This window comes from Pipistrellus kuhlii, unplaced genomic scaffold (genome assembly GCF_014108245.1).
Source record: "Pipistrellus kuhlii isolate mPipKuh1 unplaced genomic scaffold, mPipKuh1.p scaffold_m20_p_6, whole genome shotgun sequence".
Classification (NCBI taxonomy): Eukaryota; Metazoa; Chordata; class Mammalia; order Chiroptera; family Vespertilionidae; genus Pipistrellus; species Pipistrellus kuhlii.
This window is the reverse complement of record NW_023425562.1, coordinates 33,702,782-33,728,697: the sequence shown is the minus strand read 5'-3', so window position 1 is coordinate 33,728,697 and position 25,916 is coordinate 33,702,782. Positions and strand designations below refer to the sequence as shown.

Sequence of the window (25,916 nt, the reverse complement as noted above, 5' to 3'; positions counted from 1 at the left end):
GGGATGTCCCCCCCCCCTCCAGTGCATGATTTTCATGCACTGGGCCTCTAGTATAGTATAAAGGAGAAAACATAAAAATGACCAATGAACTGTTGATAGTTGAACAAATGCATTAATATTAATGTGGCTTAAAATTAAAAAAACAATTCTATCCCTACTTTCAACTTAATCAGAACCAGAAAAATAAAAAGTAATATCAAGGATTGGTGAGTATTAAGAGTGAAAATGGATGCAGTCATTTTGTTTGACAGTATATATTTCAAAACTAATAATGTTGCCGAAGCTGGTTTGGCTCAGTGGTAGAGCGTTGGTCTGCGGACTGAAGGTCCCAGGTTCGATTCCAGTCAAGGGCATGTACACTGGTTGCGGGCACATCCCCGGTAGGGGGTGTGCAAGAGGCAGCTGGTCAATGTTTCTCTCTCATCGACATTTCTAGCTCTCTGTCTCTCTCCTTTCCCCTCTGTAAAAAACCAATAAAATATATTAAAACACACACACACACACACACACACACACACAAAAAAAACAACAACAAAACAAACTAATAATGTTTATGAGTATAACCTATTACTTAAAGAAATGTACCGGTATCCTGCAAAAGCAGTTCTGCAAATATAAAAGAATGTTTTTCATAGCAAAAATATATTGTTAGAGCAAAACATTAGGACAACCCAAATATAAATAAATAGAATTTAGTCAGCTATCCAATGTTTTTAATGGAAAGCAATTCACAAAATATATTTTATGTCAATAAGTATGTATAGATAGCACATTTAAAAAAATGAAAGCATATGTCCAGCCGGAGTGGCTCAGTGGTTGAGCATCGACCTAGGAACCAAGAGGTAAGGTTTCAGTTCCCAGTCAGGGCACATGCCCAGTTGCGGGCTTCATCCCCAGTGTGGGGCCTGCAGGAGGCAGCCAATCAATGATTCTTTATCATTGATGTTTCTATCATTCTTTCTCCATTTCCCTTTCTCTCTGAAATCAATAAAAAATATATATATTTTAAAAATTGAGTTCATAAACCAAATGCAGTTTATTCTGTTTCTTTGTTCAACATTTCCTGTTGAATATCATTCTGTGTAATTATTCTTCAACAAAATTTTAAATATTGCCTAATATTTCATAATATGAATATTAAATTATTTAATCTTTACATTAAAAAACATTTTATTGTAGTTCTACATCATATATAATTTCTTTAGGACAAATTTCCAGAAGTAGAATTTACTGGGTATATAGTGTTATTTTTAAAAAGGACTCTTAATAACCATCCATTTGCTTTCTAGAAAGTTAGATTGAAGAGTCTGTACGTGTTTGAAATCCTGATGAATATTTAGTGACTCTATAAATACATGAATATTTAGTGAAACTATAAATCCTCAACCTTTTGTACTACATCTTCTGCTAACCTGTGATTATTTAGAGACAGATTAGCTTGTTAGTGGCCTGTCAAGAGTTACAGTGTCGCCTTAGGTGGTTTGGCCCAGAAGGTAGAGCATCTGCCTTCGGACTGAGGGGTCCCAGGTTCGATTCCAGCCAAGGGTACATGCCCTGGTTGCGGGCTTGATCCCCAGTGGGGGTGTGCAGGAAGCAGCCAATCAATGGTTCTCTCTCATCATTGATGCTTCTGTCTTTCTCTCCCTTTCCCTTCCTCTCTGAAATCAATAAAAGTATATATTTTTAAAAAGTTACAATGTCTTGACCATTTCATTCCTTGCTTACTGTGCATAATATCTCAGTACTTTGAATTGTAGCTTTCTTCTTGGCCCAATACAATTGACAACCAGAAATTGGTAAGAGTCTGATGTTCATCACAATCCTGTTTATTGGTCTGAGAATTAGTAAGGGCTTACCAAATTTATAATTTTGTGAGTTTTATTTTGCATGAAATTAATTCTATAAATAAAGAGGTTGGTATTTGTTATGGGGGGAAATATAATGCTATAAGAAAGATGGAAAGTTCTCAGAATTTTTCAGTTTTAGATAGTGTGACTAGTGTAGAGCTCACAGAAAAAGTAAAATTTGAGAAAATAAAGTATTTGAGAGAGTTGGCCATACAGATGTTTGAGAGAAGAGAATCACATGCAGAGGAATAGCCATTGCAAAAGGTCTTAACAGAGGAGTGTACCTGCCATGTTTGAGGAGCAGCGAGGAAGCCATTGTGGTTGGAGAGGATTAAGCAAGGGAGAGAATTGTAGGATAATGTCAGAGAAGAAAAGAAATAGGGAGGCTAGGTCATGTAGAGTCTTGTAGGCCATTGTAAGATCTTTTGACTTTTGCTCTGGGTGAGATGGCAAGACATTAGAGAGTTTTGAGCAGAAGAGTGACATGATCTGACTTGTGTTTTAAGAATATCACCCTGTGTTAAGAATAGACTATAGAGAGGCAAGGATACACACAGGGAAATTAGTTAAGAAGCCACTGCAATATTCTAAAGAAGAGATGGTGGTGGCTTGGTCCAGCATGGTAGTGAAGAGGATGAGAAATGATCAAGTTCCAGATACATTTCAAAGGTAGAGGCTGCATGTTTTACTGAACGATAGGATGTGGAATATAAAGGGAAAAGGGGAGTTAGTTAAGAATGTTTAAATGTTGGTTGTCATTGAGTTTTCATTGAAAACGTAATGACTTTGGAAATAAGGTTTTGCTCTAGACTTGATAATGTTTCTAATTAAATTCAACTTAAAATTTAAAAGCAAAATAGCACTTTTATGCAAAACTTAAACGTAATAAAGTCATTTAGACACCTAATTTTGTTTGAATCACAAATAATATCAAGCTGCTTTATACATTTCCTGTGTTGTTCAGAAATTAAAACTGGAAGCAAGATCTTTATTCCCACACAAATTTTGTAGCAGATATATTTTCTGAGATCATGCTACGGACTTTATAGTCTATTTACGGCTCTAAACCTCATAGGCTATTATATAATACACTAGAGGCCCAGTGCACGAAATTCATGCATGGGGTGGGAGGGTCCCTCAGCCTGGCTTGCACCCTTTTGCAATTCAGGATTGCTGCCTCCTAACCACCCACCTGCCTACCTGCCTCATCGCTCTTAACCCCTCTGCCTGCCTGCCTGATCACCTCTAACCACTTTGCCTGCCCGCCTGATTGCCCCTAACCACTCTGCCTGCCTGCCTGATTGCCCCTAACCACCTCTGCCTTGGCCCCTGCTGCAGTGGCTTGTTTTGGAATGATGTCCAGAAGGTTGTTCAGCTGTCCGGTCTAATTAGCATATTACATGTTTATTATTATATATTATTCTGGTTCAGGCCTTTTAAAAAAAAATCTATTTTACATGTTGAAATGCTTTAAATTTTGTGAAAAATATTTTTGATGGTTAAATAATAATTATATGACTGCAGGTAAGTTCTAGCTCTTTAAACAGTTTGCATCTTTCCAGTCTCTCCTGCTAATCCTTACCACAACCTTGATACTCTAGTAACACAGAATTTCTTATACAGTTCCTCTGTGTTTTGCTTGTATTGCCATCTGCCTATTGTATTTTCTCTTTTCTTCTCCCCAACCTGACTAACTATTGCTCTCAATTTTAGACTCGTTTGAGTTGTCATCATCTCCAGAAAGCCTTTTTAGCCACCTTTCTCCCAGGCAGGCTTGGGTTAGGTGTCTTTAGTACTTAACAAACTGTGCTTAATCTCCCTTATTGTTTGGGGTGTTCTGTTTTTAAAAAAATATTTTTATTGATTTCAGAGAGGAAGAGAGAGGGAGACAAATAGAAACATCAATAATGAGAGACAATTATTGACTGGCTGCCTACTGCATACCCCATACTGGGAATCTAGCCCAGAACCCGGACATGTGCCATGACTAGGAATTGAACCCTGACTCCTGGATCATAGGTCGATGCTCAACCACTGAGCTATGCCAGCTGGGCTGTTTTTTTGTTTTGTTTCATTTTTCTGTTTCATTTGCTAGAGTTTGAACTCTTCAAGATAAGAACTATGTTTTAAAATTATCTTTTTTTTTTTAATACATTTTATTGATTTTTTACAGAGAGGAAGGGTGAGAGAGAGCTAGAAACATCGATGAGAGAGAAACATCGACCAGCTGCCTCCTGCACACCCCCCACCGGGGATGTGCCCGCAACCAATGTACATGCCCCTGACCGGAATCGAACCCGGGACCCCTCAGTCTGCAGACCAACGCTCTACCACTGAGCCAAACCGGCTTCGGCTAAAATTATCTTTATATATCTACAATTAGTACTATAGATCCTGTATGGTAGATACAAATATTTGGGTAGTAAATCTTTCTGGTGCATCTTGCAGTAGATATGTAACCTAAAATTAAGTGTACTTATGTTATCTCTGTGTAAATGTTTGCTCTATTGCATGTGCTTATTTGTCATAATGAACACAAACACTGGATTGAAATGTGCATTTCAAAGGAAAGACCAAAAAATAAAATAAAAAAATAGAAAGACAGAGTATTATATTATTTTATAGGGAACTAGAACTTAAGTTTAATGGCTGTTCTGTATTTTGTACAACTCTGAAATGTGAAGCTTTTCCATGTATCTCATGCCAATGTTGACCATGTGGATTAAAATAGCCCCATTTTAATCTATGACCAAATTAGGAATAGAATATCTATCCAGTGGGGATTTGTAAATTATTGTAGTTTGTAGCATGACAGGTTTATATAAATAATTGCAGTGATTCCCACTGTTTTAAATGAAAGTCTTAAGTTCAAATAGAGAAATGTAATCATACAAGTATGTGATTATTTAGCATGTTTGCCTTTGATATCTTAAATTAGTTTCTTTAAAAAATATATATTTTATTGATTTTGTACAGAGAGGAAGGGAGAGAGAGAATTAGAAACATCGATGAGAGAGAGTCATCGATCAGCTGCCTCTTGCACACCCCCTATTGGGGATATGTCCACAACCAAGGTACATACCCTTGACTGGAACTGAACCCTGGACCCTTCAGTCCCCAAGCCGACTCTCTATCCATTGAGCCAAACTGGTTTCGGCAATTAGTTTCTTTTTTAAAGGACCATCAAAACTGATGATAAAGAGAAAAGTTTATTTCATTAATTTAAAATGTCTACTCATGGGTTTCAATTCAAATTTGATATGTATTTAAAATACCAATAACTAAATAATTATTCTTAATGTACGTTTATAGTATAATTGTTTTCTAAGACATTCTAGGAAGTCAGATTTTAATGAAAACATTTCAAGAAAGTTAAGTCATTCCAGAATTTATTTAAAGCAATTCTTTGTACATTAAACATTTCTCTATTTTATAACTTTACATTTTACTATATGTTACAAAATAATTTCAATAAATTTCTTTGTTTTTCATTATTTTTCAAGAGCCTAACTGTAAAATAAACAGTGTTAGTTATAATGTTTCAGTGATTTAAAATGATGAACTTTTCTTTTCATACAGATAAAGACACAATAAATAAAATCAGAGATTTACGAATGAAAGCTGAAGACTATGAAGTAGTGAAGGTGATTGGTAGAGGTGCGTTTGGAGAAGTTCAATTGGTAGGTTATTTTTTTTTAATATGATTCAAAATAGAAACTTTTTAAAATTAAAAAATGCACTTGTTAACACAAAAGTTTATTATTTTGCATTTTTAATTTTAAAGGTAAGGCATAAATCCACCAGGAAGGTATATGCTATGAAGCTTCTCAGCAAATTTGAAATGATTAAGAGATCCGATTCTGCTTTTTTCTGGGAAGAAAGGGACATCATGGCTTTTGCTAATAGCCCTTGGGTTGTTCAGGTATGATATTACTATTCTTTCATTTTTGCTATACTAGTTTGTTAATTAAACATATCTGAGAAGCTTAGTTTCTTTTTCAGAACAGTAATAGAGAATTTATTGGCAATTACAGAATTGTCTAATATACTATTATCTTTAAAATCATAACATTTTAGTTTTATTGAATCAGCTCCATGAGAAAAGTAAGGTTAAGGCAAAACAGAATTTAAATATTAGAAATTTTAAATAATCTGCTTTAATTTGGAGGAAGTCATATATTATTATACTCTAAATATACTTGCTTAATATTGAAATTGAAATTATTTTCCCCAAATATAAGGTCTTATATTATTTATTTACCTATTCATCTATTTGTCACTCTCATTTTATGGAGAGGAAGGAATGGAAAAAATAAGAGGTAAAGTGAGTTCTGCGAGGCCTCCAAATATTATTATATTCGCTTTAGGCTTTCCATGGGAAAAAGAGCCTATAGTTGTGAGTCCTGGTCTTCACCCATGGCCTGTCTATGAAACTGTGGCAAGGTTATTTACATCGCTGGGCATCGATTTCCTGCCTTAAAAATGTGCAAGTTGGCTTAAATTGGTTATTTTATTGGTATGTGGAGATTCTGCAGGTGAAATCATACGGAGAAGCAGGAATTTGGGGTTGGTTATAATTCTAGATTTTCTATTTCTGCCTAAACTACAGCTCTGTAATATATAAGGATTCTAATATATATATTAGAATCCTATTGTAAGATTTTGTATGGTAGAAGTAAAGTTTTCTGGTTTAAAAAAAAATGAGACTATTGGGCTAGACCATTTCTAATTCCTAACGTGCTTTGGAATCTATCTATCATCTATTTACAGTATATAATGAAGTATATCCTAACTAAGCATCCTAGTAATTGTGATAAGAAGCATATGGAAAATGTTTAAGGTTAACATTTTAAGGAGGCTTTTATACTTGATTGTCTATTCTTTTTTTTTCTTCTTTTTTTTATCAGCTGTGTATAGCATGGTTTTCTGGGCTCAGTATTGTATGACATTTTGAGCCAGGTAATTGTTTATTGTTGAGGCCTATTCTGTGCATTATAGGATTTTTATCAGCATCCTTGGCCTCTACCCAGAGAATGCCAGTAGCACTCCTCCCCATTCCCACACACCGGTTTTAACAACCCAAGATGTATTCAGACATTATTGTCTCCTTGGGTTGGGAATTACCAATACAGAAAAAATATCTGCTGTTCTGTAGAGTTAAGACACAAGACATAATTGTTACCTAGGGTTTAAATTTACAATTTATGTGCTTGGAACTTTGTTTTTCTTGATACATTGTTTATAAATAAACCGCCACTAGTATCAACAATGTTTCTATAATTATGGTGCCCAGTTTATATCTGGGGTAGCATGAAATGCCACTTAGTTTCTTATCTTCCCCATATATTTATTTATTTATTTTAATCCTCATCTAGGATATTTTTTCCATTGATTTTTAGAGAGAGTGGAAGAGAGAGGGAAAGACAGAGAGAAATATTGATGTGAGAGAAATACATTAATTGGTTGCCTCTTGCACTAACCTTGACCAGGGCCTGGGCTGGGGAGGAGACTGAAACCCAGGTACATTTCCTTGACTGGACTTGAACCCAGGGCCCTTCGGTCTGAAGGCTGATACTCTATCTACTGAGCCAAACTGGCTAGGGCTCCAATATATGTATTTTAATGAAAAGAACTAAATCTGGGGCCCATCCAGTGTGGCCCAGTGGTTTACCATCGATCTATATATGCACCAGGAGGTTGCCTGGTGAAGGCACATGCCCAGTTGTGGGGTCAATCCCCAGCAGGCGGCAGCTGATTAATTGAAGTTTCTCTTTCTCTCCTTCTCCTTTCTTCTCTCTCTAAAAGTCAGTAAAAACATTTAAAAATAACTAAATCTGAAACTGAAACAGATTTTTGATATAAGTGTCTAGGTAAATTAGGTATATTTTTCTCTTGGGCTTATTCATGTTAGTTGGATTCTAATCTTATGTTTACCTAAAATGTTCTTTTGTAAATATGCTCTTTTTTTCTACAATCCTGGTTACATAATAAATGCATTTATGCCTAGCTTTCTTGTCAATTTCATATCAATGGAATTTTATCTTCTTGCTTTAAGTCTAGCTACTGCCTCTTACTGTTTCTTTGTTAGTTATTACTTGTCCTCCTTTTGACTACTATCATTTACTGAGCACCTGCTGTATTAAGTGCTTTTTATATTCACTAATTTTTAAAACAATTCTGAAAGGCAGTTAATCCCTATTAGGTATAGTCCTAGTTTATAGATTAATTTATGCTTTATTTATTAGATATTTATTAAGCACTCACTGATTGCCAGACATCCAGATGCTAACTGAGCAGCAAGTATAAAAGTAAAACAAGATACAATCCCTTACATTCTTCTTGAAGGGATTATAGTGACAGAGACTCAGGGAGGTTAAGTATCGATAAATTGCCCAGTCACACAGCTAATAAGGGACAGCTGAGACTTTTTGAGAATTGTGATTTTGATATAAATCAAACAGTAAACCTTACTACAGCACAATTTAAATTATAGCCAAACTATTTTTTTTGCTTAGGAGACTTGTATGAAACTATTATAATTTTTAATTCTCAGTATAAAATATTCAGTTTGTGTGTGTGTGCGTGTGTGTGTGTGTGTGTGTGTGTGTGTGTGTGTATGTATGTATGTATATATATATATATATATATATATATATATATATATATATATATATATATATATTTCCCTGGCCGGGTTGCTCATTGGTTGGAACATTGTCCAAGGTTGTTGCAGGTTTCATCCCCAGTCAAGGCACATACAAGAATCAATCAGTGAGTGCATGAATAAGTAGAACAACAAATCAGTCTGTATCTCTCTCTCTCTCTCTCTCTCTCTCTCTCTCTCTCTCTCTCTCTCTCTCTCCCCCTTCCTCCTTCCCTCATTTCTTTTCTCTCTTAAATCAATCAATCAAAATTTTTAACCGAAGAAATAGAGATAAAAAGTCTCCGCCTAAATCCTCAGAAATAATCACTGTTAACAGTTCCTTTACATATGCAAGGGTCTTTGTGGTGTTTATGTTTGTGTTCATTTCTGTTTTTAAAGATTACTACAACTCCTGCCATTTGACTATTTTAATTAAATATTTTTGCAAATTTTTAAATGAAACAATTTTGCTTAATCTTAATGAATTGTTTTTTTATTTGTATAGCTTTTTTATGCATTCCAAGATGATCGTTATCTCTACATGGTGATGGAATATATGCCTGGTGGAGATCTTGTAAACTTAATGAGCAACTATGATGTGCCTGAAAAATGGGCACGATTCTATACTGCAGAAGTAGTTCTTGCATTGGATGCAATCCATTCCATGGGTTTTATTCATAGGTAAAGATAAAAATGCTTTAAATTTTCTCATTTGTTGAAGAGAGAAGCTGAAAATACATAAACTTTATTCAATTAACATTTCCCACCTATTTTTTTGTCTGTAGACATGAGTGGTATTCCAGAACTTAAAACTTTGAAATTTATAGTTTTAACATTTCAGTTTAATGTTTATATAAGTGTACTTTTTGCTACCCCTTAATCTGATTATATAGTTTTTATTTGTTGTTCTGAACAGTAAAAATTGTAAGCTGGTTTTCTGAAGTTTGTGCCAGAGTGTTAAAAAATTTTTGTTTTTAATAAAATATTAATTTTCTTTTGATACGTTTTTATGTACAAATTTTTAAAATACAGATTAATTTACTTTTAATTAGTGAATATATCATATTTGTTAGAATAATAATTTTATTTGTTCTGCAAACACCATTTGAATGCATTGTGTAATTGCTATGCTAAGTTCCAAGGATACAAAATGAAAGTGACATAGATCCTGTCCTGAAATTATTTATGTGCTTATGTTGAGACATGTGTTTCAATTACTTTTTATGTCTAAATGGTACATTTTTATGGTTATTCTCTCAAATGATTTGATCCTACTCCCACTCCCTCTGGAAGAATCAGACTCTACATACTTGTCTTCTTCTGAGGCATTACCATATAATGAAGTTTAATTTCTACATGTGGATAGAGAACATATACAGGTCAAAAGTGCCATATCTACATTGAATGAGGAGAAATAGCCTAAAATAACTGCCTCATGTAATTTTTATCAGTATCTGATCTATTTCAGAAATGCTCTTTTTATTTCCCCCCCTCAGAGATGTGAAGCCTGATAACATGCTGCTGGATAAATCTGGACATTTGAAGTTAGCTGATTTTGGTACTTGTATGAAGATGAATAAGGTTAAATAATTATATTTTAATTTTGTTTTTGCTAATTCAAGACAGATGCTTTTTAGAAGATGTTATAAAAATTTACTAACCATAGCTGAACTTATACAGAACTGATGTGACCTATCTCATTTGTTGAAATAGATGCTACAATTGCAATGTTGTATTAGTAACTTGTGATTTATTTTTTTACTCTCTATTTAGGGTAAGTGTAGATTGCCGGATTTACTAAATCCTTTATAATAACTCTCTAGTAAACTACTGGTAACTAGAAATGGAAATAGTCCCTAAATACTAATGCCAGTGTTAAAATTATAGTTTCATAAATATTAGTTTTCAATAATGTGTATATTTTTAGCATTTTACTTAGTCTTTCAATATTTTACTTAGCCTCCTATTAACATTTTGGGAGTCAATCTTAAAAAGATACCCATTCTCACTGTTTATGTAATAACATGTATAGCTGAAGTAGCAGACATGCTGCTTTATTTTCAGTTGAAACAGTTTATATTCTTTGAAACTTATCACAGAACAATATCCGTAAAGTTGTATTTATTATTTTAAATGGAAGATTATTGGTTAGAAGGAAACACTACATGAGAACTTTTGTGTGAACATTTAATTATAATTCTATTGCATTAATACCAGCTAAAATAAGGAACAGGTATTTATAGTTATTTGTTTTTGACAGTTAAAATGCATATTAAATTTTCACTGTGCTTAACACTATTATGCCCTTTTCCCATGCTTTCTCATTTTATAATTGCACACTCGATTCTTATGTTTTCCTTAGTTTCAAGCATTGTTAAATTAAACAATTATTTTATTTTTTTAAATCTTTATTGTTGAAAGTATTACATAGGTTCTCCTTTTCCCCCCATTAACCTCTTCCAGAGCTCTCCTATCCTTGAACAGCTATTCTAGTAAAAAAATTAAATTAGCATTTATATATTATTATTATCAAATGATTGATCTTATTGGCCCTTCATTCTGTTTGCATTTGTTTATATACAATACTTGCTCTCTGTGGTTAAGTTGGGATTATTATATTGGCACAACTGGGGGAATAATAAATGTTGGCAGTGTGTCTTGTAAAATAAAAATCAGTTATGTATAACACATATGAATATACTGTGTACATAATAAGTATATATGATTAAGGTATTTGTTAATTTTTGTTAAATTTGCATTAGATTTTGATATGATATTTTATAGCCCAATGATTTTGAGTTCTACAGATTATATGTCATTTTAAATAATTGAGCTTTTATATTCTAATCAAAATTTGACCTGCAATTCATTTTAGGAAGGTATGGTACGATGTGACACGGCAGTTGGAACACCTGATTATATTTCCCCTGAAGTATTAAAGTCTCAAGGTGGTGATGGTTATTATGGACGAGAATGTGACTGGTGGTCAGTTGGAGTATTTTTGTATGAAATGCTTGTAGGTAAGTAAAGGAGAATTTTGTGTACCTCTGATATAGTTGTTTATTCCAATATTTACCACTTAGTTTTTTGCTTATTACATTAAGCCATGTTGATTTTGTTTATAGGAAACAAAGTGATCCAAACCTTTGTGTGTGTGTTTTTAAAAACTAGAAGATGAAAGCAACTTTATGTATTTCTTTTTACATATAAAGTATATGTTTTGTATGTTTTTAGTTTATGTATATCTAGTAAATCTTTAAACAGGTAGCAGTGAGTCTTCCTTTGAAACTGATTTTTTTAAATGTGTCTTATTGTGCTTTTATTTTCCTTGTCAATTTTTCAGGTGATACACCTTTTTATGCAGATTCTCTGGTTGGAACTTACAGTAAGATTATGAACCATAAAAATTCACTTACCTTCCCTGATGATAATGACATATCAAAAGAAGCAAAAAATCTTATTTGCGCCTTTCTTACTGATAGGTAAATAATTTTAACATTAAGTTTACATCTTATTTTGCTGCTCAGTTTTAAAGGTCTGTATCTGAGTACCTATGTTTGATGTTTTGGAATAAAAACGCTATCATTCCCAAAATAATTCATAACAGTGAAACCTAATATAGTTTTATGATTTTCTGGATGCCTTTTCTGGGTCTCAACTCACTTTCTTTACCTAAAAAACGGAAATACAATTCTTTTCTAATGGCTAGACCAGATGATTCTTTGTTTTTCTTTTTCTTTTCTTTTTTCTTAAATATAATTTATTGATTTTTCACAGAGAGGAAGGGAGAGAGATAGAGAGCTAGAAACATCGATGAGAGAGAAACATCGACCAGCTGCCTCTTGCACACCCCCCACTGGGGATGTGCCCGAAACCCAGGTACATGCCCTTGACCGGAATCGAACCTGGGACCCTTCAGTCCACAGACCGACGCTCTACCACTGAGCCAAACCGATTTCGGCGATTCTTTGTTTTTCATTTTTAACTTGGGTAAGTATAAAAATGATGGTAATTTTATTGAGTCTGAGATTTTTTTTAAACATGTTGACATCTCTGAAATAAAGTACATCTTTATGTGAATGTAAGTGTTGTAAATATAGGTTTTGTGCTATGTGTTAGGTGCTTGGGGTATAGAAATGAACGAGACACACAGCCGCTGTTCTCCACTATCTCATAGTCCTTTGGGGGAAATAGACAAGCAAATGAGACACTAATCGTACAGAGAGAGGGGTACTGTACTCTGAATTATAATAAAACGTGTGTGCCATAGAATCATGGCGAGGTTCTGTGTTCAGTCTGAGAGTCATTGAAAACTTCTTTAAAAAGTATCACATATCTAAAACAATTTATCTTTTAACTCCTGAAAAAAATTGGAATTCAGAGTATTCTTATTGTTTATAAGTACTCTACTGAAGAACAAAAGTTGCTGAGTTCTTTTAAAATCAGTTAAAGGCATATCTTTAAACATTATGTGCTCACTGAAGAGGCCAGAATCATTAACTTGTCTCAATAAAGCTCTCAAAGTCACAGTAATGTCAAGAATTATTATTTGTTTTTGATTGGTCAGAAAAAAATTACTAATAATAGATTATAAAATGGAAATTTAAAATGCCTTTCTGAATTTTTGTTAGCTTCTAGTGTGAAATAAAGTTGTTGGTTGCAAAAAAATGTATAACTGCCACTGTTTTACTGTCAAAGGAACCGCTGAGCTAAAGCCAGCCCACTACCAATGTTTTAAAAAGCTATCAAAAAAATTTACTGCTTTATTTATTCTTATGAAGCAGGGTGAAATCATGTAGTATCAACAAATATATGTTGGTTTTTTAAAAAAAAATTTTAGTATTCTCAGCATTCAACTTTTTTATTTAAGCTGAAAATTATGCTGACAGTATAATTTTAGGGTGACTTAGACCTATACTGGTCTAGACAAATGATAATAATATCTTAAATTATTAATAACTTTTCTCCTTACTTCTTTATTCAGAGAGGTGAGATTAGGGCGAAATGGTGTCGAAGAAATCAAACGACATCTCTTCTTCAAAAATGATCAGTGGGCTTGGGAAACACTTCGAGACAGTAAGTTAATTTTTCTTGCATATCACAATGAATACTTGAAAGTAATGGTAGTCTGTTCAAACTGCCTTGCTAATATATTGTGTATAGCTAATGAAAATCTAAAGTATGCAGATGCAATATGGGTATTGTCCTAACTTAAAGAGAGAATATTTAATAGTATTGGGAAAATTGTACTGCTACTTCTTTTACATTACATTCAAGATAACAACATGAAATAATATATACATGTAATGGAGTTGAGACAATTTGATTTTGAACTTGGTTGAATTGCTCTTTGTTTTAGACATTAATATCTCATTGTGGGAGAGTCAAAAAATAAAGGTTAATTAAATTAAAATATATTTCTTATGAAAATACCAGGTATTCTCTTATTTTTACTTAAACCTAACATAAAATACAAGGTTCTATTATTAATATGTTAGTAGAATACTAATTTGTGTAAGTATATAGGAAATTATATATACTTGATTCCACTAGGCTTGAAGCTTGCAATTCACAAATAAAAATATGTAGTATTCAAGAAGTTCATTTTCAGTCATTTTAGGATATTTCCCTATTTTAAAAAAAGTTAAAACTATATGATAATTCACAGAAAACCTAACTCAACATAGTTCAATCAAAATTATAATGGCGCCAAAGTTCCATCATCTTTGTGGGTTTGGGAAGCCAAGAATTTATCTTTCCACTGTTTAAGTCTCAGGAACTTTCTTCCCTTTTATTTGTCAAAGAAATGATATTGTATACCAGCCCCTCATTCTTCCCATAGTAATAGCAAGGAACAGTAATAATGGAAATGAACTCAACTGTGTGATTTTAGGAACAGTTACAAATTAGGTATTTGTCTTAAGGACTGCCTGTCTAGTTGAGACTTTCAGGGGAGAAAATTCTTACCAAGTTTGAAGAAATAAATTGTGTATATTTGCCAAAATTTGTGAGATATTTTAGTTACCAAATATTTTAAAAGATATAGTTATATTATGTTTGAGTACTGTGTATGTATTGCACTATGCTATAAAATTGAGTGAGAAAAGGAGAATAAATTCTTGTGGAAATCAAGAAATTATACCGCTAGACAGAATGACATTGAATGACCCGCTACATGGACAAGCTACAGTAGCAGCTTGACCATGAGAGAACTTATTAGTACTTATACACTGGGAAGTAAGGAACTTCCTCTCCTCACAAGTAAATGTGACATGGTTGTTGCCTTCATGTTGCATGAGAAACTTGCAAGACAGAGAGATGAGTAGCTAGTGAGGTGAAGAATGTTTGCATTGAAAAGCTCTATGTTTTTATTCAAATTACGTTTAGTAATGTTATAAAAGGCTGAAAACATACAAATGTGTTTATAAAACTTAAGGAAATTTAAAAGGGGACTGGAGAAATACAAAGTGTATTTTGTATTGCTTTAAATTCCTTTCCAAAGTGAAACAATGCATTAATAACTAGAATAACCGCACAATAAATGACTCTAAAAAGTAAGGAAGACATCATTTCCTTTTGTGTACTGAAAAGCTGATCATTAATTAGGAGGGGAAGGTAATCTAATCCACAAATATTGAACATCTATGTGCTGAGCACTATTTTATTTCAGGCACTAGGAAAACAGTGTTATCAACAAACGTTATTTACCTTGTATAGCTCATTCTTGTGGAATTGGGGGGGTCCAAATCAATGGCATTTTATAATATTGTTGTACATCTTTAACATAACTGTTTATAGTTATGAAAACGGGTAAAGTGAATTACTTCATTGACTTAAATCAAAAGAATTTTATATTTAAAGAATTTCTGTAATTATATAATTCTGTTAGTATTATCATTTCTTATTTTTTAAAGCTCTATAATGTTATCTGTGGCTTTGCTATCATATATTTAAACATACTTGCAAACATTTTAATAGTTTTTCCTAATCCTAATAATTCCTATTTTGTAGTTATTTTAAAAAAATAAAGAAAAATTCGTCTATAGACTTTAATTGTTCTCTTCTCTTTCTTTTTTCCTACCCCTTTCACTTCCCACCTCTAAAATACCAAAAATACTTTTATTCTGAACTTACCTTTCTGACCTCCTAAGTTTTTAAAAGTTATATAACAGTTTTAATGTTTTCAGTTCTCTAATTTTTGTTGGCAAAATTGCTTAACTTATGCAAATAATAGTTCTTTTAATAGTTTTACCACTTAGATATAAGTTACAATAAATCTTTACCATCTGTTCCTCGGTTGTGTGGGAGCAGGGTTTTGGCAGATTTCTATGAGCTTTCTGATCTTATTCACTCTTAATTTATAGGTACCAAGTATTAAGTTTATAAAGTTACTTTTTCTAATAATTTGAGTTAGAAATAAAGAAATGACAGGTGTGGCCGAAACCGGTTTGGCTCAGTGGATAGAGCGTTGGCCTGCAGATTGAAAGGTCCCGAGTTCGATTCCGGTCAAGGGCATGTACCTTGGTTGCGGGTGCATCCCTCGTGGGGGGTGTGCAGGAGGCAGCTGATCAATGTTTCTAGCTCTCTATCCCTCTCCCTTCCTCTCTGTAAAAAATCAATAATATATATACAATAGAAAGAAATGACAGGTGTGGGGTTAAAGACAGAAAGCAGAAAATTTGAAAAGACCTAAATAACGAGGCTATAGGTCCGTCACACTAGTGAATGACAATGCCGGGATTAATATCTAAGTCTGTTTGACTCCAAAGCCTTTGATTTTCTGGAATACCATGTACCACTTAAAGATTTTCACTATTTAGTATTATACAGATTAGAAATGTAGGGAATCAACAACTAGTTGGTAGTTAAATTTTGCTATTTTTATTTTTATTTTTAGCTGTAGCACCAGTTGTACCTGATTTAAGTAGTGATATTGATACAAGTAACTTTGATGACTTGGAAGAAGATAAAGGAGATGAGGAAACATTCCCTATACCTAAAGCTTTTGTTGGCAATCAACTACCTTTTGTAGGATTTACATATTACAGCAATCGTAGGTAAGTATGATTTTAGGGATAGGTACTAATTTGTGTTGTGGTATTTTCTTAGGGTATCTAAAAACTATTGAAGAACTTTAAAGTAGATTTATTGGTATAGAAAGATAAAATATCATTAAAATATATCATTTTTAGCAATGCATGATTTTTCTAGTATTTCATATTTCATTTCTTTCAGACTCATCCATGTTCAAGATACTGTTTTACAGAAATTCTTTTTTGAATTATATATTATATATCTTCAAGTTATAGCAATTACTAGGTTAAAAGCTTCTTTTAATACTAATATTATGGTTAATATTGTTATCCAAAGATTTCTGGTTTTATAATACATTTTAGAACAACCTACAGTTTTCTAGCATTATCATCACTATATTGATGTTACCAAAGGCCTGTAATTTTTAGTTCTTTGAAAATTGTGATTCCTTCTAAAAACCACCAAATGAATTCATAATATCTTACAACATGTAAAACCCTGTGACTTTAGGCTAGTGACTTTGACCTTTTATGTCCCCATTTTCTCAAAAATAGGGATGATTATGATAATATTGATAACACCAGTCTCATAGGGTTGTTTTAAAGGTTAAGTAAACCAAACCAATATAATAAGCAATACACTTAGAACAATGCTTTACATGGAGTAAGCAGTCAGTGTTTATTATTAACTAGAGGCCCGGTGCACGAGGGGGATGTTCAACTGACGGCTTACGCCTGCTCTCTGCTAGTGCTCCTGCCACTGCTGCTGCACTCGCCAGCCCTGAGCCTGGCTTCTGGGCTTCTGCCTGAGCAGCACTCCGCCTGTGCGAGCACACTGACCACCAGGGGCAACTCCTGCATTGAGCGTCTGCCCTCTGGTGGTCAGTGCGCATCATAGCGACTGGTGGTTCTGCCATTCGGTCTGTTTGCATATTACCCTTTTATTATATAGGATAGTATGAGCTAAGGTTAGCTTTCGTTTTTAAAAATGGACTTGAAATATAAGTTAAACATTTAACATCATTTCACTTTGCTGAGCATTTATTTATTCATTCATTCAACAGACATGTTTGACAACTTACTCTTTGTCAGGTATGTACTAAGCATCAAGGTACAGGGAGAGGATGAATAAGATATACTACCTTCTCTTGAGATGCTAACATCCTAGCGAGGATATGGATAGGATTGTATAGTATAGGTTGTAAGTGCTACACAGTAGAAATCTGAACTAAGTGCTGTACCAATAAACAATGAACTATATGGCAACATTTATTAGGTGTGTTAAATCTATTTATTAAATTTATGTTTAAAAACATATTTTTTAATTTAAATGATACTCCATTAGAGTGGTATTAGGTATTTTTTATTGCTTGGAGTAATTATTAAATTTGAGGATATTACAGGCTAAACTTATTTTTAAAGTGAAGTGTCTTGTCTTTTAGTCAACTTTTTTTTATAAGTGCTAATTCAGGTCAAGTTTAGGAAACAAGAAGGCAATTTAATCCTGGCTTATGAAATTATTTATAATAACCCAAATGTTAAACAGTATTGAATACTTGTTGCGTCACCAACCAGGTAAGTAGTACTTGAGTTTTGGCCCTTGGAAAAGTTCCAGGTTTTAATTCTTTTTCCCTCCTAGCCCTTTATGAGTATAATACTACAGCTCTTTTATACTGAAATAAATACTCAGAGAAGCTTTAAAGTACTTTATGCTGAAGTATCCTTTCAATTTTTATTTTTTTGTAGTTTTATAAATTATTTTCTGTCTTGGTTTCTGAAACACTTGAGATGTTGATGTCAACATCACCATGTTTTTTGGATATTCTTACATAACAGTTAATTACTTTATTTAGGCTTATCTATACAATGCTAATTTTGAGTTAGATAAACATTTTACTATCTAATTTTGAATTAGATAAACATTGTACAGTGTTGTCATACACTTGATTATGTTCTCTGGTTTTTCCTTATACTCATTTTTTTTTTTGGGATAGTTACATATTCCAAACTATCTTCTGAGGTTCTGAAAAGTAGAAATTGAACTCTGGTCTTAAGTACCATTACCTTATTGAGTAGCATAGCATTTTTTGGTAATTATGTATTATGTGAATGACCAGGGAATGGTTGTTTATTGATTAGCCTTACTGTAATATATAATATGTAAACATAATTTTGAATTACTGGCATAAAATAGAAAACTTCTGAAAATGTTGCTTCTGAAACCTAAACATACTTTTAATTATTAAGGACAGATTTTTCTTGCTAAAGTATATCTGAATTTAAAATGATTTAAAAATATCCTTAAACTTTTTAGCTACATCTCTAATCATCTACCATCTCTTTAACAAAAGTTACCTAAATGACCAGATTCTATATAAAAGCAACAATATAATATGCAAAAGAAACTTGAAAAAGAAAATAAGGCAAGAAGTAATAGAATAAATGGATGTATACTGATGTGTTTTTACATTTCCAATGCTGCATTCAAAGAAACATTATTAATTTTGAAGAAAGCTAAATATCAATTTCAACTTATACATAATACAAAATTTACCATATTAAATTTAATAGCATATTAAATTTAGAAGACATCTTAGAGTTCAATGAGTGTTATCTCCTATCTAATTCAGATTTTATTGGCATTGCTATATACTTCCATTTACAGAATGCAGAATCTCACACTGAATTTCTGAATTACTTATTAGTCAGTGGAATTAAATTGTACTACATCTAGAATTTGTCCTTTTTTTCAGGGGACTTTTTCCTTACCCATCTACTGCATAGTCCCATTTGTCACCTGATTATTTGAGTCTCTAGTTGATCAGAATTATTTTCAAGGAAAACATAGGAAATGACATTTTCCTGCTGTTTTAGACCACTATTAATATATGTTTTTTTAAATATTAACCCAAGGATATATTTTTATTGCTTTTAGTGACTTTAGTGAAGGGGGGGTGGAGAGAAAAAGAGAAACATCGATGTGAGAGAGGAATATTGATCAGTTGTCTCCAGTATGTGTCCCTACCGGGGACTGAGCCAGAAGCCTAGGTATGTGCCTTGATCAGGAATCAAATTTGCAACCTTTTGGTCTACAAGATGACACTCCAATCACCTGAACCACCTGGCTAGGGCTGTTAAAGTATGTTTAAAAGTAGTTAAAGGACATTTGATTACCTTCTATTTTTTACTATTAGTATCTAGCACATTAATACTGCCCCATAAGAGCTGTACAGTATACTGTAGCTATTTGATATCTTTTTGAGAAAGCTCTCCTGATTAATCAAGGCGGTGGCTATAGTGGTGATGATAGAAGTATTAATAATAGTATTTGCAGCATGGCAAAGGTAGTAGCAGGGGAAGTGGCAGCAGCAGCATTAAGACCTTATCTGTATTCGGTTTTTAAAAAGCAGAGCAAGACCCAGGTGGCATGGCTCAGTGGTTGAGCATCAACCTATGAACCAGGAGGTAACTGTTCAATTCCGGTCAGAGCACATGCCCGGGTTGCAAACTGGAACCTTAGTGTGGGGTGTGCAGGAGGCAGCCGATCAATGACTTTCTCATCATTGATGTTTCTCGATCTCCATTCCTCTCTGACATCACTAAAATATATATATGAAAAAAAAAGAACACGTATAATCTGAATAAAAAATAAACATGTATTTGTTATCAATTGTTATTGGACATTAAAGAATTTTTTGTTTTGTTTAATTTTAAAATATTTTTTCCTTCAGATACTTATCTTCAGCAAATCCTAATGATAACAGAACTAGCTCCAATGTGGATAAAAGCTTGGTAGGTATTTTCTTGTTCTTTTAAAAAAGTTGCCTTGTAGATAATGTATTTTGTGTGCATGATATTAAGTAAACATATTCTTTTTTTTTTAAATAAATTTTTATTCATATTATTACAAATGTTCCTTCCCTTCTCCCCCTCCATTGCTCTCCTCCACCAGGTTCCCACCCCACCCTCTCCCTTTCCCCATCCCCCATTGTCCTCATCCATAGGTGCACAGTTTATGTTCAGTCTCTTCCCACAATATTCTCCCCTTTTCCCCTAGAATGGTCAGTTCACTCCCCTTTCTTACCTCTGATTCTATTATATTCAGTTAATATTGTTCATCAGATTTTTTTTTTTTTAATTTCCTTGGGTTTTAGATTCACTTGTTGATAGTTATGTATTTGTTGTTTGTAATTTTTATCTTTATTTACTTTCTCTTCCAAAAGAACCTCCTTCAGCAATTCATATAATTCTGGTTTGGTGGTGATGAACTATTTAGCTTTTTTTTTTATTAGTGAAGCTTTTTATCTGGCCTTCGATTCTGAGTGCTAGCTTTGCTGGGTAGATTATCTTTGGCTGTAGGTTCTTACTGTTCATCACCTTGAATATTTCTTGCCATTCCCATCTGGCCTGCATGGTTTCTGTTGAGAAATCAGCTGACAATCGTTAGGTGCTCCTTTATAGGTAACTACCTGCTTTGCTCTTGCTGTTTTTAATATTCTCTCTTTGTCTTTTGCTCTTGTAATTTTAATTATGTTTTGTCTTGGTGTGGTCCTCTTTGGATTCCTTTTGTTTGGAGTTCTGTGTGCTTCCTGGACTTGTAAGTCTAATTCTTTCACCAGGTGGGGGAAGTTTTCTGTCACTATTTCTTTCAGTATGTTTTTGATATCTTGCTCTCTCTCATCTTCTGGGACCCCCCATAAGTCTGATGTTGGTTCGCTTGAAGTTGTCCCAGAGGTTTCTTACATTATCTTCAATTTTCTGGATTCTCTTGCCTTCTTGCTTCTGCAGAGGAGTGTCTTCTGGCTCTTTATGTTCCGAATCTTTGACTTGATTCTTGCGATCTTCCATTCTGGTTTTAGGACTCTGTATAATATTTTTTATTTCAGACAATGTTTTCTTTATTTCTTGTTGATCCCTATCATTTCTTGTTGATTCCTTATTAATTCTAGTTGATCCCTTTTCATATCCTCATAGGACTTATCGATCTTTTCTAGGAAATTCTTGAAAAACCTTATATGCGTGGTTTTGAACTCTATATCCAGTCGCTTTTTGTCCTCCATTTCTTTCGTTTGTGATCTATTTCGATGTCTTGGCATTTTTGCAGCTTCCCTGATGGGGCGGGGTTTCAGGGTGGAGCCTACAGCATTGGGTTCCGTCAGCCCCGCCCTATGCGGTTCCTGAGTCTCAGTATTCCTTAGGGTCCTTCAGTACTCACTGCAAGCACCTCTGAGAGAAAGGTGCCCTCGATTTTCGCCTGCTACCAAACAGTCTAGGCTCTCCCCCAATGAACCCAGTATTGGGGTTCAGTTCAGTTGGTAGTGGGATTGGAGGTGGCATTCAGAGCAGTCTGGAGCCCCTGTCTCCTTCCCACCAGGGCAATCCCGCGGCACAGCCAACCGTCCCTTTTCTGCGCACAATGTGCATGCCTCCAGGACCTCCTTTCGCCGTTCCCCCGGGGTTCCGCCTTTCAGCCCCGCTCCGTATGGATGAGCCTGGGTCCCTGGGGTTCAGAGCAGTCAGAACTGGGGCCCAGCACAGTCGGAGCTGGGGCCCAGCACAGTCGGAGCTTTTATCTCCTTCCCGCTAGGGAACGCCAGCCAGGCATTCAGCCGCCCCCTCCTCTCCAGCTCTGTCCTCTCCGCGCGCGCCGTGTCTCCGAACCTTAGGCTTTTACAGCTCCTCTGCTCTTCCTTCTGGTTTTCTCCTTGCTTCTCATTGTAGAATTTCCAGTCAGTCTACTTTCCTGTAGTTCTGGGTAATGTCCATTTTACATTTTAGTTGTATTTTATTGAAATTGTTGTGTATGGCTGCGGCTAGGTGTTTACCTGTACAGCCCTCTTGGATTCTCTAAGTAAACATTCTGAATATGTAGTTAGTGAACTGAATTTTTTTTTAAATTCTCACCTGAGGATATCTTTTTAATTAGAGGAAGAGAGAGAGAGAGAGAGACAGATAGACAGACAGACAGACACATTCGTTGCTTCCTATGCATGCTCAGATCGGGGATCAAACCTGCAAATTTGGTATGTTCCCTGACTGGGAATCGAATCTGCCACCTTTGGGTATATGGGACAATGTTCCAGTCAAGTAAGCCACACTGGCCAGCGCTGAACTTAAATTTTTATAGCACTTTTTATTTACTGTTTATTCTCTAGTTTGATTTCTTGCCTAAATATCAAATAGGATATTATCTGTGGAAGCAGTTAATAAACTATAAATTGCTACACAGATAGACAGTCGTGGTCTTCCTAATCCCTTGAAGTTAAGAATTTATGAAAAAACAATGTATCGGTAAGAGTCTTAATAGGAAAACAGATGGCATATTTGAAAGATTTAAATGAAGATAATTTTGTGTGTGTGATAATATACATAACACAAAATTTACAATTTTAACCAATTTTTAAGTGAATAATTTAGTGGCATTAAGCACTTCACATTGTTGTGCAACCATCACCACCACTTATCTTCATAACCTTTTCTTCATCCCAGACTTAAACTTTCTATCCTTTCTATTCTACTGTCTATCTCTATGAATTTGACTACTTTAGGTACCTCATATAAGTGGAATCATACACTGAGTGGCCAGATTATTATGATCTCTGAACACATAATAATCTGGCCACTCAGTGTGTGTATGTACACCCACACACACACACACACACACACACACACACACACGCACACACGGCGTGGTGCATGAATTCATGCATGGGTGGGGTCCGGCCAGCCTGGTGAGGGGGAGGGGACATGGGAGATTGGCCGGCATGCCTGCTGGTCGAACTCCTGGTTGAGGGGACCAGCCTTTTATTATATAGGATATACACTGAGTGGCCAGATTATGTGTTCAGAGATCCATTCCTTCCCCAGCAATTGTTACTGCATTACTTACTGTTGGTAATGGTACTCTGTCCTTATTTCTAATCAGTTATTAGGTTATAAATTCTGTCTTCCAATTGACATCGTTATCAATTTTCTCTTCTTTTTTCTACAGTCTCTGCCTTATATCAGACTTGAAAATACTATAATTGGTTGCTTTGTCTAAAATTTTCTATCTTCTAATCTATTCACTTTGCTATTACGGAAGTGATCTTTCTAAAATGCCAGTACTATGTCATTTCCTTTTTTTAAATGCCTGTTCTTGCATACAAGGATCATGCTCTCACTCACCTGTTCAGATTTTAGGTGATTCATTCTCTGTTATGTTGTGTGCTTTGCCTATACTTAAATTCTACTTCCCAAATACATTATATTTTCTCCTCCTCTCTACTTTTGGAAGGTTAAAATGCCTTCCTTCTGTCACCTTCTCTGCTTGGTAAATATCTTTTATTTTTTAGGTCTCACCTTATACTTTACATCTTCCTGGAAGAATTGGATATGATCTCTCTTTCATAACATTTTATATATAATTTTATTATTATTTATTATATTATATTTTAATATTTTTAATGTGTCCATGGTTTACTATAGGTTCTTTTCACCCTCTCATTCTCCTATGCCCCACTATTTAACTATTGACCAAATTTTTATTTTATTTTATTAATGCCTGCCACAGTGCCTCACATATGTTTAGGTGTTGGGGGGTGGAGGGAAAAGAGTAAACAGTGTAAAATGATAACATAAACTTGCTATTTTTAAAATCTTTATGATTACTCTTAGTTGAATGAGTTTTATTTTGTTTTCAATTAAAGCAGGAAACTTTGCAAAAAACAATTTACAAGCTGGAAGAACAACTGCATAATGAGATGCAATTAAAAGATGAAATGGAGCAGAAGTGCAGGTGAGAATAAACTATACGTTTCTTACATTGAAAGTTGTATAGTGAAGCTTACTTAAAACTTGCACTCTATAAACACTTGAAAGTAGAAGCAAAGTGCTAATATACAGTCAATGAAGAATGTCTTGGTTAGAATTGGAAAGTAATATGTATGTTGGTATGTATTAGTTATAGTTGTCTTTTCCTCAGAATATAAATTGTATTTGCTCCTCATGCTCTTATTAAAAAACTATATAGTGCCTGATTTATTGCTTTTCTCTCCCATTTTAATTAGGTAGCTAAAAGAGCAAATTAGTTTACATTAAATAAGATGCTTTCTAAAATGTAAATGTTGTATAAGATTAAAATTCATTACATTTTTGATACGGACATTCTTTTTTCCACTGATTTTTTAGAGTAGTAATTCAGAATTTTTTCCTATTAGTCTAAATTTGATAAGTGTATATTTATGAAAATGTAGAAAGATTATTTTAAATAGCAGCTTAATGGTGAGTTATTTATTACAAACAATACATTTTTATCCTTATTTTTTAGTGGATGTATTAAGTAAATGAAATACAGAGATAACAGATAAAGTATGCAACAAATGGAATTGGGAAAACTGGCAATTTTGTGACTGGGATTAAGAGAAAACAAAGTTTTCACTGCATACCATTTCTGATAGAATAAATAGCAAAGCTTATAATATAAACATTTTTTTTGTAAAAGCACTTGAATATAAGCAAATAATTGATACCGGGATTGGAATGAATTTCTAAGTATAAAATATGGAAATGGTGGGGGTTGGAGAATAAATAGATGTTATTACATAAATATTGAAAACTTCCTACATCCAAAAAATACTAGAATTAATCAAAATTAAAAGGCAAATGACAAACTGGTGGTAGTGGTGGTGGTGAGGATCAGTTTGGGTAAGAAATCAGAATGGCCAGAGTGGCCAGTGGTCAGAGGAAAATGTGAGGTTTGTGGGTGCCCAGGTTGAGGCTAGGAAGGTCAGCAAAATCTGGATCTTGGAGGAGTTTTTTATGACACACTAAGAAATTTGTAATTTTTATTCTAAACACGACACTTATTGAAAGTTATTAAACTAATATATTGAAAAACATTGAAAGTTATTAAACTAATAAGTAAAAACAAACAAAATAACAACTTGAAATAGAAGTAAAAACATAACAAATTTACTTCTGTTTTTTTAATCCTCATCAGAGGATATTTTTTCCATTGATTTTGAGAGAGAGAAAAGAAAAATATCTATCCATGTGAAAGAGACACATCAATTGGTTGCTCCTGCGTGTGTCCCGCAAGGGCTAGGGATTGAACCTGCAACCCAGGTATGACCCAAATTGAACCTTTTGGTGTGCGGCCAATGCTCTAACCACTGGGTACACCAGCCAGGACTCAAATTTCCTTTTTAAACAGAACTGATTAACTGGCAGCAGTTGACATTTATTAACTCAATTAAATGGGAATGAGGGAGGAAGGTCAATCAAGGATGATTTCTAGTGGTGTCCTTTACTTAGGGATACTTAGAGAAGAAGCTGATTAGTTTTGTGGGTAAGAGTGTAGAGCAAGGAGGGAGTAAGTTTAGTTCTGGAAATGCTGAATGAGTTATTTGAGGG

At 34.0% G+C, this 25,916-nt stretch overlaps 1 protein-coding gene across 3 annotated transcripts in view; it reads left to right on the top strand.

The window, feature by feature from the left end:
- Nucleotides 1–25,916, top strand: part of ROCK1 (Rho associated coiled-coil containing protein kinase 1) — a 104,534-nt gene that overhangs the window by 32,319 nt on the left and 46,299 nt on the right. For 2 of the 3 annotated variants that reach the window (XM_036418479.2, XM_045574521.1), the window contains 10 exons: nt 5,427–5,527; nt 5,632–5,769; nt 8,996–9,171; nt 9,987–10,071; nt 11,366–11,510; nt 11,834–11,972; nt 13,475–13,566; nt 16,388–16,547; nt 20,255–20,315; nt 24,212–24,300. In XM_036418479.2, coding sequence (XP_036274372.1) covers nt 5,427–5,527; nt 5,632–5,769; nt 8,996–9,171; nt 9,987–10,071; nt 11,366–11,510; nt 11,834–11,972; nt 13,475–13,566; nt 16,388–16,547; nt 20,255–20,315; nt 24,212–24,300 — 1,186 coding nt within the window. The remainder of the gene's footprint in view (nt 1–5,426; nt 5,528–5,631; nt 5,770–8,995; nt 9,172–9,986; nt 10,072–11,365; nt 11,511–11,833; nt 11,973–13,474; nt 13,567–16,387; nt 16,548–20,254; nt 20,316–24,211; nt 24,301–25,916) is intronic. The other variant, XM_036418480.2, reaches the window with a different exon arrangement.